General features: G+C 42.5%; 1 protein-coding gene across 1 annotated transcript in view; it reads right to left on the reverse strand.

The window, feature by feature from the left end:
- EPHA4 (EPH receptor A4) overlaps positions 1-13,143 on the reverse strand; it is a 105,092-nt gene that overhangs the window by 58,944 nt on the left and 33,005 nt on the right. The window contains exon 4 of the mRNA XM_066557045.1: positions 5,076-5,231. Coding sequence (XP_066413142.1) covers positions 5,076-5,231 — 156 coding nt within the window. The remainder of the gene's footprint in view (positions 1-5,075; positions 5,232-13,143) is intronic.

Raw genomic sequence — 13,143 nt, forward strand, 5'->3', positions numbered from 1 at the left:
ATCATTCTCTCCTTACAGCCTACCCACTGTTCCCTCTGCTCTTGTAACTGCTGTGCTACAGCTTAAAAGGCATTCTGATGTGCTATTTACATAATGAACAATATCACAGGATGTTTTAAGAACAAAATCATTTACTGAAGGTGCAGACATATATATAAAGATGTGGAAGAGTTATTATGCCATAAATTTAAATTCTGAAGATCAGAGGCTCTACTGGCATATACCTCATACTACAGAGAACAGGCTCCAACAGCAGAGGACTGAAGTAGTGCCAGCACAAGTGTGGAAGTGTGGCAAAGCCAGTGCAAAGCCACCTAAAGTGCAGTAGCCAGCACAACTGTGTGGGGTATCCTGCCTCCCTTTTTCCTGGCAGCCACAGTGGTGATAATCCATATCTGACTGGAAACTTAGAAAAGGAACAAATTCAGCTGAAGGAAAAAGAGCACATTTGCCTATTTATATTGTTTATAGTTTAAGCAATCATTATAAACATGTGCTCAAATAATCAGGTCCTACGTAATTACTCATTTGCAGCCACAGTTATTAGGTAGGTAAATTCACTCTTTTTTTTGAAAATGCAGGTCAAATATTTATCTCTGAGATATGTTAAATGTAACACAAGATTAAGTTAAGGGTATATATTACACTGCAACATTAACAAAATTGAAGTGTTTAGACCTTTGAAACCTTTTTTAAAGCCTTGACCTTGGAAACAAATAAGGACAGTGTTATTTTAATGTGCATTCAAATTTTAACAACACAGTCACACAGCTCTAGTGGAATTCACATTGAGCTTCCACTGTAGATTGCTCATCATTTCATTATGGTTCATTATGCTGATAACTGTCAGAAAGCATTAGAAGCAGGAGCCTTGAGTAATAGCACTGAAATGGTAATTTAAAAACAATATACTTTCTGAAGGAAATACAGCAGTGCACTAAATTCAATTAGAAGAGGGGAATGTAAAGACAAGTAAGTGATGTTTGCTGTTTGAAGTCAGGCTATTCAGTTTCTTGATAACCTACACTGGAGAAGGTCCTTTTAAAGCAGGCACTCTTCTCTTGCATCTCACTACATCTGCTCTTATAATCTCCAAGCTTCTGTGGTACAAACTGTCTTAAATGCAACAGTTTTTGAAATATTTCAGGCCATGACAAAGTATCAATCAATCCATCAGTCCCTGTTTGGGTGACACAACTGACTAAATTATTCAGGGTCATTTACTGAGGCAGATTTCAAGCTGGACAGTCCATGATGGTAATCTCTCTTTTGTAAAGGGCTCCCAATTAAAAATCATTAATAATTTGAATTGAACAGACAACATAAACAATACAAAACCGTCCCATTCTGGCTCATAATGTGAGCATTGTTTGTTAAGAGTTAGAGAACCCAACTCATTAATGGTGGGGACGCAGGAGCAACGCCCATTAATTTGGGTGGGAACTGCACCTGCCTGCACCAGGCTGCAATTCACAGGGTATCTCCTTACAGAGAAGGGAATTCAGGGACAAGGGCCATGACTGAGACTGATTTGTTTTCCTGCCTCATGGATTCATGTGTGGGTAAGGCAATTTATTCTCCATTACATTGCTAACCTTATGAAAGACCCCTCCTCTCTGCAAGTACTGAAATAGAATGCAGGCCTGTAGAGTTGCCTGGACATTACTTTTGCTTCCAAAAGGGAAAAGTGTCTCCCATGGTTTGGGCTCAGGTGTATTACAAGTCAATCATGCCATCTCCTTGCCCAAAGCACTCAGCTGACAAGCCCACTGTGCTTCAGAGCTCAAAGTCTGAATTCCCAAGTTTGGCCAAAGCAGCAGATCCAGGCTGGCTCTGCCCCTCGGTGGTGACAGACACATTGATGATTATCCCCAGGAAGCAAGTTTGAGGGGAAACATGCACCAGTACACACATGTGTGTCAGGGTCTCTGCCTGGCCTTTGACACAGCCCGCTCTGCTCTCTCTACACCCACACTGCCACATTCTGCTCTTACTTGCACAAACTTTACACCAGACATAGTTACTCACTCTAGCAGAGCTGAAATAGAGCAGAATACTAAAACCAGAGTTTGAGTAACTCGCTTAGGAGCCTGATGCCTGGCTTACCTGAGGTTAGACACAGTTTTTACAGCTCAGCAAGGGACAGCAATGTCAGAGAGTAGTGCTATGGGAGGGTAAAACTCTGGAGCACCTCTCCTGGCCAGCACACCAGGAAGTAGCTACTGCTTTTGCTGCTTATCATGGGAATTGCAAGAAAGGAAAAGGAAGGGAAATTCTCTAATTCCCTTTCATCCACTAGCACAATCAGTCTAATGGAAAGTCCTAACAGCCTTCCTCCCCCAACCTAGAAGGCAAGATAAATGACAAGGCCAGCCAGTTTACTACTAAAGGAAATCAATAGCCAAGGGTCAAAGCTTTACAAAAACACATCTTAAGAAGGCTGAAGTTCTTAATCTTAAAAAGTGTTTAGGAATAATAAAGAAGGGATCAATCCACAGTCCAATCCAGGTGTTCTTTCCAAATTATCCAATGTTACTTTTATTCACCTGGTCTAATAGTTCTCCAAGTGAACAGAAACCTGATTTTACAAGCCAGTGGAGCAGAGTCTATCTTCTTGCTAGAAGAATGGATCTCAGATACTGTTTTATTTCTTCATTAGTGTGCCGTCACACTGAGTGATTACTAAATGCAGGCCTGAATGAGAATACCAGAGTTAAAGAGAGCATAATGAACAAAGAAGGTGCCTGATTATTATGGCTGTCAGCACAAGGGAATTGGGTTTGTCACCTGGTTTAACCAACTGGTAAGAACTGATTACAGTCTGAATCCACCTGAAAACACCTTTGATGTTTATGCTCCCTTCTGTCTACACGTCTTGTCAGGAAAGTCAGACAAACAGGGACCCTCTTCTGAAGGGCCTTCCGTCAGCAGAGGCCCTCTGAATGCTGTCACTTGCCTGGGATACATGGGCAGAAGCCACTCAGAGGGGCAGCATGGCAAGGGCAGAGCCCCCAGAGCCCTGCACAGCACCACCCTCCCAGCACAGCTAAGGCAGGGCTCAGAGAGGGGCACAGCAGGGCTGGGGGGCAACAGCTGCCCACAGGCCAGCTCAGAAACAGCTCCTGTGGCATCCTTCACCTTGGATCACAGAAATACAAGCCCTTCAGCTACAGGAAAATGCAAAGCTATGAACCAGGACCTCCAGAGACAGGCCTGTTTTCCAAGAGCAGGCATCCATAGGACTGTGGTGTTGGCTTGCCTCTGCCTGCAAAGCCCTCCTAGGCTGCTGCAGAGATGAAGACTGAGGCCAGCACCACCACAGCCTTTGCCTTTTCTCCTTTCCTCTCTGTATTTTTGGGGTAAAAGACCAAGATCAGGAACTTCAGCTTTGTCTGATCTGCCAAGACAGGAATGGGGACGAGTGGCTGCAGCAGGCCCAAGACTTGACAAAAAAGGGCTAAGCTTGCAGGGGTACATTTTGCAATAATACCAGCAAACATACAGATCATTTGCTTACCATTTCCCCATCTGGAAATGTTTTGCTCTCCCCTCATACTTCCCTAACTGCACATGCCTATTTAAATTCAACCAGTTGATTACTAATTTGATTTCAATTTGGTCAAAATATCCTTCACAAGGACCAGGGCTTTGAAAAACTTTTGTTGGTATAATGTTATTCAGGGTGTACATTTCACACAATAGTTCTGTTGTTGCAGAAAGAAATTTTCTCTATCAAACTGGTCACGTTTTAGATCTAGTAGTGTAAATTATATTATAGAAAGCATGTTCTTGCCCATTTAGACAAGGTTTCACAATACAGTTAGACTCCATTCCCAGTCAATACTTGGCAAGGGATACATGCACCACTCTGCTTCCTACTAAGCAAAAGCAGCTGCTCTTGGCTATGCCCTGGCCTCCTCAACCACCACCCAGCAGAACTCACTGCTGAAAAGAAGGAAATCACTGGAGAACAGCTGGAATCAAGGGGGGGTGGGGAAGGGATGAGTGCTAACTTAGTTATGGACATGCTCTGTTTCTGCCTTGTAAGGGAGAAATTAAAGTTTAAATAAATGTGAGTCATCTCTCACAAAATTAATCCTCAATATATTAAAATGTTACAAAAGAAGTATCTCAGCTTTTCTTCACTCAGACACACACACACTGTCTCTCTACATAAATATACAGCTGAACTCCAAAAATCTGGAAACACTTCCAATAGTTTTCAGAGAATGCCACACATGGATATCCCCCTGGTAAAATACAGCCCTTTCACTTATTGTTTCAAACTGCTCTGCTCCTAAGAAAGTGAAAACCAAGGAATTGATGATCACAATTTAACACCAGGACATGCCTGGAATCCCAGGTCTTCAACAGCATGAGCCATTAACCAACACATAGGACAAGGAGTTTATCTAGCAACTCTGTGACTGTGCTCAATGCTTCTCTCCTTCTCCCTGATGAAGGCATTTTGGTGGAGCTAAAGGAAATTCCATTTGCTGCACATGATGCATTTACGTACACAGGATAAAATAAACCATGCATTGGGGGTTTCATTAAAGTTTAAGATTTATTATTACCATCCCTTTCAGATGAACACTTGGGTTCCTAAGGGTCACCAGCTATATTTCAAGCAAATTAGAAATATAATGAGATTATAAATATTGCCTGTTTACCTGAGGTCATATAATTCCAAGGAAAGATTTCACAATTTCTACAAATATTCATATTTAAAGATATGAAAGGTGATGTGCTCTACTGGCCAGGTGCTCAGACTGGAACTGAGGCCTGTACTTTACTTCTAGCTGTGTTACTAAGGTGTGCAAGTCCCTCTTTTGTAGCTGTGTCTCCTGATTTATTTATACTACAACCTCACAAGGGTCAGCACAACCATGCCACCATTAGGAACTGAGGGCTGAGAACTAACACTGTCACTCAGAAGTGTGACCCAAAATGCAAACTGCATCAGCAAAGGGCCACAAGAGCTACTGAATGCTGCTGTCAGAAGCAGAACACATTTTAGAGACACAGAGAATAGGTGATAAAAGGGGCAGGAGATTGCTCAAAGACCAACTCACGAGTGCAGGGCATGGAGGCAGCGTCGCTTTCGGCTCGGAAGAAGCCGCGATCGCAGGTGCAGGACGTGGAGCCTTCCCAGATGGAGTAGCTGTGGGGAGGGCACTTGGCACAGGCAGCGTCAGTCGAGAGAGCCTTGTAGTATCCGATTTTGCAAGCTAGATGGAGGAACAGGAAGGGAGAGTGTTACTGGCCCGGGCTGTGATCATAAATTGCTAGCTTACTCATTCAAAATCAAGGCAGGAGACGTTTCAAAGAGATCTAATGATGTCCTCTTAGCCCCAGGTGAAGAATTAACAATCATCACACTCTTAATGAGTAGTCCTACGTCAGGGGATACTGATTTCTAATTCCAACAAGGAGCCATTTTAAAAGCTGGTTTAGAGATGGCAAAAAAAAAATTGTACTCTTCTGTTGACACTGCCAGAAAATCAGCTGCCTCTTTGTGCTTACTGTGGAGTCGCATGTGGCTTAACCCATGTCCACCTGCACCCCACACACACAGAGCGTGACAAAAGGGGTGCAATTGGTTTATTCTATGACCACTTAAGGAATGGCAGCTGACAGTCAGACATTGCCAATTTTTAAGAGGGAGTGGGACAGGAACCCAGCATGCCCGGAAATGGCACATCTCCCTCCTGGCAAGGCAGAATTGGCTCTTTCTCCCCAAGGGAGGAGATCAGCAATGCTCTCCCCTGCTCAAAGCTGGGGCACAGCAGTAACTGCACCACTGCCACCCGGGCCCACGTGCAGTTGGCAAGCTTTTGGTGACTTCAGCTTCATAAAAGCTACTTTTACATCACTTGGAAAAAACTCATTAGCATCATTAATAACACATTTTCATGGTGGCTAACAGGTATGTCATCTTAGAAATTTCTCCCTTGGCTAGAGAAAAAAGCCCACCATCACCACCACTGGCTTTTAGCACTGCAGAGAGGAGAGAAAACTCCCAGGCATGCAAACCAGTAAAAAAGAAATGCTGTTCCCAGTATTTACTGTGTGACTCACTCCCACATCTTGTCATTTATCACCTACACTACCTTTAGGGTTCCCCTGCTACACACAGGCTCCTGTTGGGAGGGCATAAGTCCCCTCACAGCTAGGGCTCAGTCTTGCTGTTCCAACCTTCCCTTAGTCCCCCTCACTCTTTCCCTGCTTCTCTTATGAAGCTCTCCTTCATAAGAGGAAATAGAGGGGGATATTAGTAACACGTTTATAAAAGAGCGAGTTACTTCATTCCTATTAGCCAAAGCCATTTATGAAATGTCCTTAACGAGTCCTGACTTTACGATGTGCCACATGCCGTGTGTGAGAGCGCTGGGAGATCAGCCTGGTGACACTCACGGGGGCTGCCACAGGACCAGAGGAGCCTGGGAAAACACATTGCTCAAGTGACTGAGATTTACAGAGCTCACATGCATCGTGGTATTAGATAAGGTTTGACTTGCAAGGTGTGTTTTGGCTATGCTTCAAACAGCCTTGGGGTTTCCATTAAAATCAGCAGCTACAGCTCTGGCAGGGAGAACTGCAGGGGTTAAACCGAGCCTGCCCCATGTCAGGAACAATTTTGGTCCCTGAACACAAATTCAAAGCCCCCGTGTCTGCCAGGCACCATCAGAATGCAAAGGCAACTCCTGGAAAACAGTTTATTCTGCCTGGGATGGGAATTGCCCAGCAAAACAAACAAACAAACAAACAAACAAAATAACCCTTCTTTTTTTAATATATGATTTGCACTATCTGGTGAGCAAGTTGCCATATCACTATGTGTTCTGGGCTTAACAACAGCAGCAATCAAGTGGCAGATGCTGGTCTTAGAGATTACTCCTGGTTTTCACTGTCACAGCTCAGATGAGAAATATGCCTAAGTCTGTGTATGACCAGGAGAGACACCCACAGGAAGGATCTTGCTGCCACATATAAAGACAAGGCATTGAAAAACAGAATACAAGAGGAAACCAATCTGACTGCCTTTATCCACAAAATTCTTTCTATCATTCACAGTTTTAACACTAAACACGTAAACTAATATTACTCTTAATATGAACATCACGAACCACAGAAATCATTGAACAGTAAGCTATCTTTAGCATATTTGGGGTATTAAAATACTTCAACAATTCAGCAATTCAACTTCAACAATTTAGCTCAAGGCTGAAAATCCTATTTGGGCTACAACATGCTTCTAGAAAGACAAGAAAATATTGCAGGTAAAGATTTTTGTGACCATTCCTCCCTATCTTTTCATACTCCATGGTCCAAAAGGGAATAGATGTATTCACTGGGTACTGCAAGGTCAACACTCTGTAACTCAAGGATTTTTTCCCCCTCGTTTCATGCACTGTATTTTCTTTTCTACTATATTAAGCCAAGATCATTAATATTTCAAGACCTGAAGAAAGCTCTCCATACACACTGGCTGCTCCTAAAGCACACACAGCCATTTTGCTTCAAAAATCAACTACTCCTGAAGACAGTTTTCTTCATTTTTGTGCGCTCAGAGATTCACCACATTTCAGAACAGACATAAAAGGGCGTTAGAGAATGTGCTGCATTAAACCAGGAGTTCTTTGCCCCCAAGAGCTCCATGGTAGCACCACTTAAAAACTCGAACCTAATCCTGTAAAAGCTGTTCTTAGCATGAAGTGCTGCTGACACACCTATTACAACTACAGATGGACTTTTTTTTGAAGGGTAATGATTTAGTAGGCAAACAAGAAGCCTGTACAGAACTCATTCCCTGGAAGTCTTTATTGCTTGCTCATGACAAATCTTCATGCAGCTGCTTTTCTAGGAAGGATTTGCTGGGTGAGACCCAGCATGAATGGGGTTCTTACACAGTTTTCGAAAGATGCCTTTGTAAAAAGATTAGTTCACATGTGCAATGCAAACTTTGAGTTCAATTTCTTAGCTTTGCCTTAATTAGTTCTTTCTGTGAGGTTTCTTTTTTTTTTTTGAAGGAGAAAAAAAATTTTCTCACATTCAGGTCACCCCCAAGTGTAACACGGTTACAATCCACTGCACCACATTCAGGGGAAATTCTCAAACAAAAATATTTTCACCTCACAGTTTTTCCTCAGAACAAATCACATTAATTTAAATGGACATCAGCTTGAAATAATCATGCTGATGTCTTTGAGTAATACTAACATCTATTTGATTTCTATTTCTCTTAAAGCAAGACAAGATCTGGCAAACATTGCTGATCATTATTACATGCCTTTTTCCTTCTTTTTTCCAAATATATCAGAGTGATGCATGTCAAAACTTCAAAAATTGCTCTGAAGAATTATGGAACTTCAGTCAAATCTAGCTGTAAATTTTCTCAAGCTGTTTTTCCAACTCTGTTTTCACATTAAAACCTGATTTTCAGACTTAAAGATTCCTCAAAAAAAGAGAAAGAATACGTGTGTGGGCTGCAAAGTCTGCTTGCTTGGTTTCTCCAAATGCTCAATTTTTGACTAGAAAATTTCAGGCAGCAATTTCAGAATTTAAAAACTCATCTCATAGTGGATGGGGCTCTAATCACATTTTTTTAAACAATGCTACAACAAAATACTTGGATTAAATTGGTTTTAACTATTTTTAAATAAGCTCTGCTCTGTTGTTCGTTTTTTATTGGGGGCAGGGGAAATATTTAAGAAAATTATTCTTTCAAATTTAGAGTTGTTTAAAAAATATCCCCCAGTACTTGCTCTTAAATTGTTCCTTTATCCTTGTGGAAATGGCAGTAATTCCTTCTGAGTTAGGAAAAGGCTTGGCACACCTAATAGTCCCTTAAAAAAAAATTAAATTGTGTAATGTTCACAAAGGGCTCAATAAAGACATAATCCCAACCTCTTTGCTGACAAATTCCTAAACTATTAAAAATGCAGTGCACATCCTAAAAACATCTCAGGGAGCTCCAGGCAGAGGCTCTGGCAGTGCCTGGAGGCAGGGATGGGAGACACCCCTGAGCCTGGCTGGGATCTGAGCAGTGATGGGATGGGGAATGCCCAAGAGGGCCAGCCCCGAGCTGAGAACTGCTGGGCAGGAGCTCTGGCAGCAGCCCTGGACACCAGGGACCAAGGGCAGCAGAAATCAGAAACCCTGCTTGAAGCCTCAGCCTCTGCTGAAGAGGATTGCAACCAAGAAAATACTGATTTCTGATTAGGACCTAATAAAGTGACTAGAGAGAAAAACAAGCACAGAAACGTGGTTTTATTCAAGTAAATCTAGTTAAGTCAATAGATTGATATTAGAAGCAAATGTGACAGAGATGTTGTGAAGTGCTCATCACAGAAGCCCCGTGGGATGCAGTCCTGCACAGGCCAGCAGCACTGGCTGCAGAGCCATGGCCATGACATCCCTGTGCCAAGGGCTGAGCCCTCCACACAACAAAAGGACCACAACCAAACCATGCTCCTGCTGCACCCTCCTGCCCAAAAGGAACCCTCTGTACCCCCAAGAACATTTATTATCACAGGCAAGCAATGCTGCTAAAACCTGTGTAATCAGCTCAGTTGTCTGAAGCTATGCATTCCAGTTCCCATTTCTTGATGCAGAAAAATGTTAGATACATACCCAAGAAAACTTCAAAATTCCTTGAGAAGCAATTTTGAATCAAATCTCTCTCTGCATACAACAGAAGAGGGAAAACTACTTTTAAGTCAATGATTGTAGCCAACTATTGAGATATTTCAATGTCACGTTCATACATTTCAGTGAGAAAAGATATTTGTGTTTAAAGACTTGAAAAAATACTTTGATAGCACATTTGATGTGTTTCATCACTGATTACTTTTTCTACAGCTCTTCTCCCTGGAAATATTTTGAGCTTAGGTTTTAACTGCACCCTCAGGAACAAAAAGTTACTTTTACTTTTCCCCTTGAATGTTGTTCTTAGACTTTAAGAGGATGGATTTTTTCTCTCTCATCGTAACAAAACTACATCTGCCACATAAGAAGGCAGCATCTTCTTAGCTTACTTTTACTGTTATTACCATTTTTGAACAGATTTTTGTGTGTTAATTATAGAACTCAATTGTTTGGATAGTCTCTTTTGATGAGCTTTCTGCCCTGCACCATGAACCCTTCCATTATTGTACAGCTGTTTTTCTTCCAAATGCTCATCAGGGTTTTCTAATTGTCAAGCTGTCCCAGCAACCAGGTCTTTTGACCTAAAAGTCAAAGAAAGGGAGTCACCCTTGTCTCCCCGACATGAATACCCCAGCAGTCCCAGTGGGCCCCTGATACCTACGAGACAATGCCTTTCCAGATCATTGCCACTACAAGCATAATTGGGTTTGGGGTGAAATGAGAAGATTTAAAATAGGATGAATTAATGAGTTTCTTGTAAAATTAAGTCATTCTCCTGGTCCAATCTAATTACTCACTGTAATGCCCCTGAGGGTGATAAATAAAGATCCTTAGAAGCCAAGCAGGAGGGGAAAAAAAAAAGCTTTCTCTTGAGCATTTCTTAAAAGTCAAGTTGTAGAATGTGATGTGATATACCAAATGCTCTTTCCAAATAACATCAGATTCCTTTGATGTTCACACTGTAAGATCTTTGGCTCCTGTTAATAATGACTGTACTATTGCTACACATAAAAAGGAGCTCCCCATCTTTAGCTGGTATCTCTGATGAGAAAACCAGTATTTCTACACACTAAGCATGTATTTTCGATGCTTGAGTGGCACAAGGAAACACAAAAATCCCACTGGGGAAGAGTCTAGACTGTTTGACTGCAGAGCACTTTTACTCCATGACTGGGTAAAAACTCAGGAAGTTCAAAACAGAACTAAAGGGACCTTGGAACATTAATGTAGTATGATTTGAAATCCAAACTGAGTATCCAAGCCACTGGACCTGTACATGCAGCTACCCTAGCAGGTTAAGCACTCAGACCTCCTTTGCAAAGCTGCAGCATAAACCAAGTGGAGGAGCTTTTCACGCACCTAATCTGAACAATCATTAAAAAAAATTAAATCTCTTGGGTTATTTTTTCCCCAGTATGGCTTCCTCAGCTGCAGGTCTGTTGCTAGTCCTGTGGGTTTGCTGATTTAAGGCTGGGTACTGATCCCATGAGGCCAGTCACAGCAGGACTCAAACATCTTTGGCAAATCTCAGAGTGCCTTGCCTGATTGTGCACCCATGGGAGACATGATGATCACCTCACTGACAGGTGGCCAGATTTTTATTTGGCTCATGGGACATTAGAAAGTCAGCTGCCTACTTCAGTTTAAGAAGTGAGGAGCTGGAGCGATCTTTGGTGTGGACACAAACCACCATCGCCATCCAAGGTCTCTCACTGAACCCTCAGAAGGGAAAGGGATGAGGCACTCACTGCTAACTGCAAGGTGTCCATTCCATTGCCACAGCCTCTCAGAGACAGCAGGGAACCGCAGTGCCTGACCTCAGCCAAACCCTGCTGCACCATCAGGCACATCCCATCAGGGCCACCTCACTTAAGTTCCTCTGTGCTCAGCCCTCTCCTGTAACACTTCACTGTCACAGCCTCTGGTGGACCTGCAGGGCCAGCAGCCAACACTGCCAGTGAAAGCCAAGGCAAAAAGGCATTCAGTACCTCTGCCATGTCCTTGGTCACCAGGCCTGCTCCCCCACTGTGCCCTGGGACCATGTTTTCCTCAGCCTTCCTTATTGTGCCTGCAGGAGCAGGTGTCCTTGGTGTCCTTCATGTCCCACACCAGACAAACTCCAGCCAAGCTTTGGCTTTCCCAACACCTCCTCTGCATCCTCAGGCAATGGCTGGACTCCAGAATCCTCCTGGGTGCTTCTCCTGTGTGTCTGAGCTGTGCCAAGGGCTCCCTGCCCATCCACCTTGGCCTTCTGCAGCTGCTGTACATGTGCTTGCAGCAGCTTGTCCTTTAAAACCCACCAGCCCATGTGGGCTTCTTCACTGCCCTCCTGATTCCTCAACAAGCCAAAACCTTACAACCTGAATTCCAGAGCTCTTTTTTTTTTTTTTTTTTTTTTTAATATACATGAAATCCAGGGAAACAAATCACAAAAAATGAAGTCTCCAGCTGAGCAAAGGGCACAAGCACAACAGGACTGGACACCTGACACAGCAATCTGTTCAAGAGAGAGCTACAGGCACTAACAAAACTCCCAGGTGTGTGACACAAGAACCAGAATGGCCTATTAATCCCAGCCAAGGAGGTCCTGTTCACCTGGGTATCATTTTCTTTGCACAGCCTTTACAGCCAATTGCCAGATGTTTTTGCCATGCACTTGGGCACTGCTCAATCCTCTCTGCAGGGACAGGGTTTGTGGGTTTGGAGTGCCACTCCTAAGCAGCATCACTTCTCCTGTGTTTCACACAGAGAAACATATTGCTTGTCTTCTACAGAAATGTTACAAATCAACTTGCACCTCATGCAAAAGAAATATAATTATGCTGATAAGGAAATCATTTGAAAAGCTTAAATCTGCTTCATTGGTCCCCTTTTTCTAAAGAGACTAGATAGTCAAAATCATAAACCAATAAATTAAATGCATATGCAATTCATATATTAAGTTTAATAGGTACATACATAGAAAAGTTAAAAATGAAAAATTAGCTTTAATTCTTAAAAATTAAGAATAATTCTAAACTTTGCTACATAGCTGATAGATCACAACTGCTAAAAAAAATTCTTCTTAAAAATATACGAATTTGAAAATATCACATTTCTATGCATTAATAATAATAGCTTATCTATGCAACCCTTTTCTCTGCTAGAGCTGTGGTAGCTGGGGGAGTAGATGGGAATAAGCTTGACATTTCTCACATCCTGCTCACTCCTGGTCTTTGACAGCACCCTGATCTCACGTCAGCGCTGTCAACCCCACCAACACACAAAGCTCCCAGCCCTGCACCAGAGGGGAGAACAGCTGGAAAATCTCACCAAGGAAAATCAGCCCCTGGACAGAACACTTGCTGCATTGGGCTTTTGTCTGAAATAAAATTAAAAATAGAAAGCTAAAAAATTCAAGGACTAGGTGAAAAAAAAATGTGGCTGAAAATAAACATTAAAAAAAAAAAAAGAGCCTTTCTCAGTGAGAAGTCAGCACTTTCCAGGAGAAGT

The sequence above is a fragment of the Molothrus aeneus genome, chromosome 10, assembly GCF_037042795.1.
Source record: "Molothrus aeneus isolate 106 chromosome 10, BPBGC_Maene_1.0, whole genome shotgun sequence".
Taxonomy (NCBI): Eukaryota; Metazoa; Chordata; class Aves; order Passeriformes; family Icteridae; genus Molothrus; species Molothrus aeneus.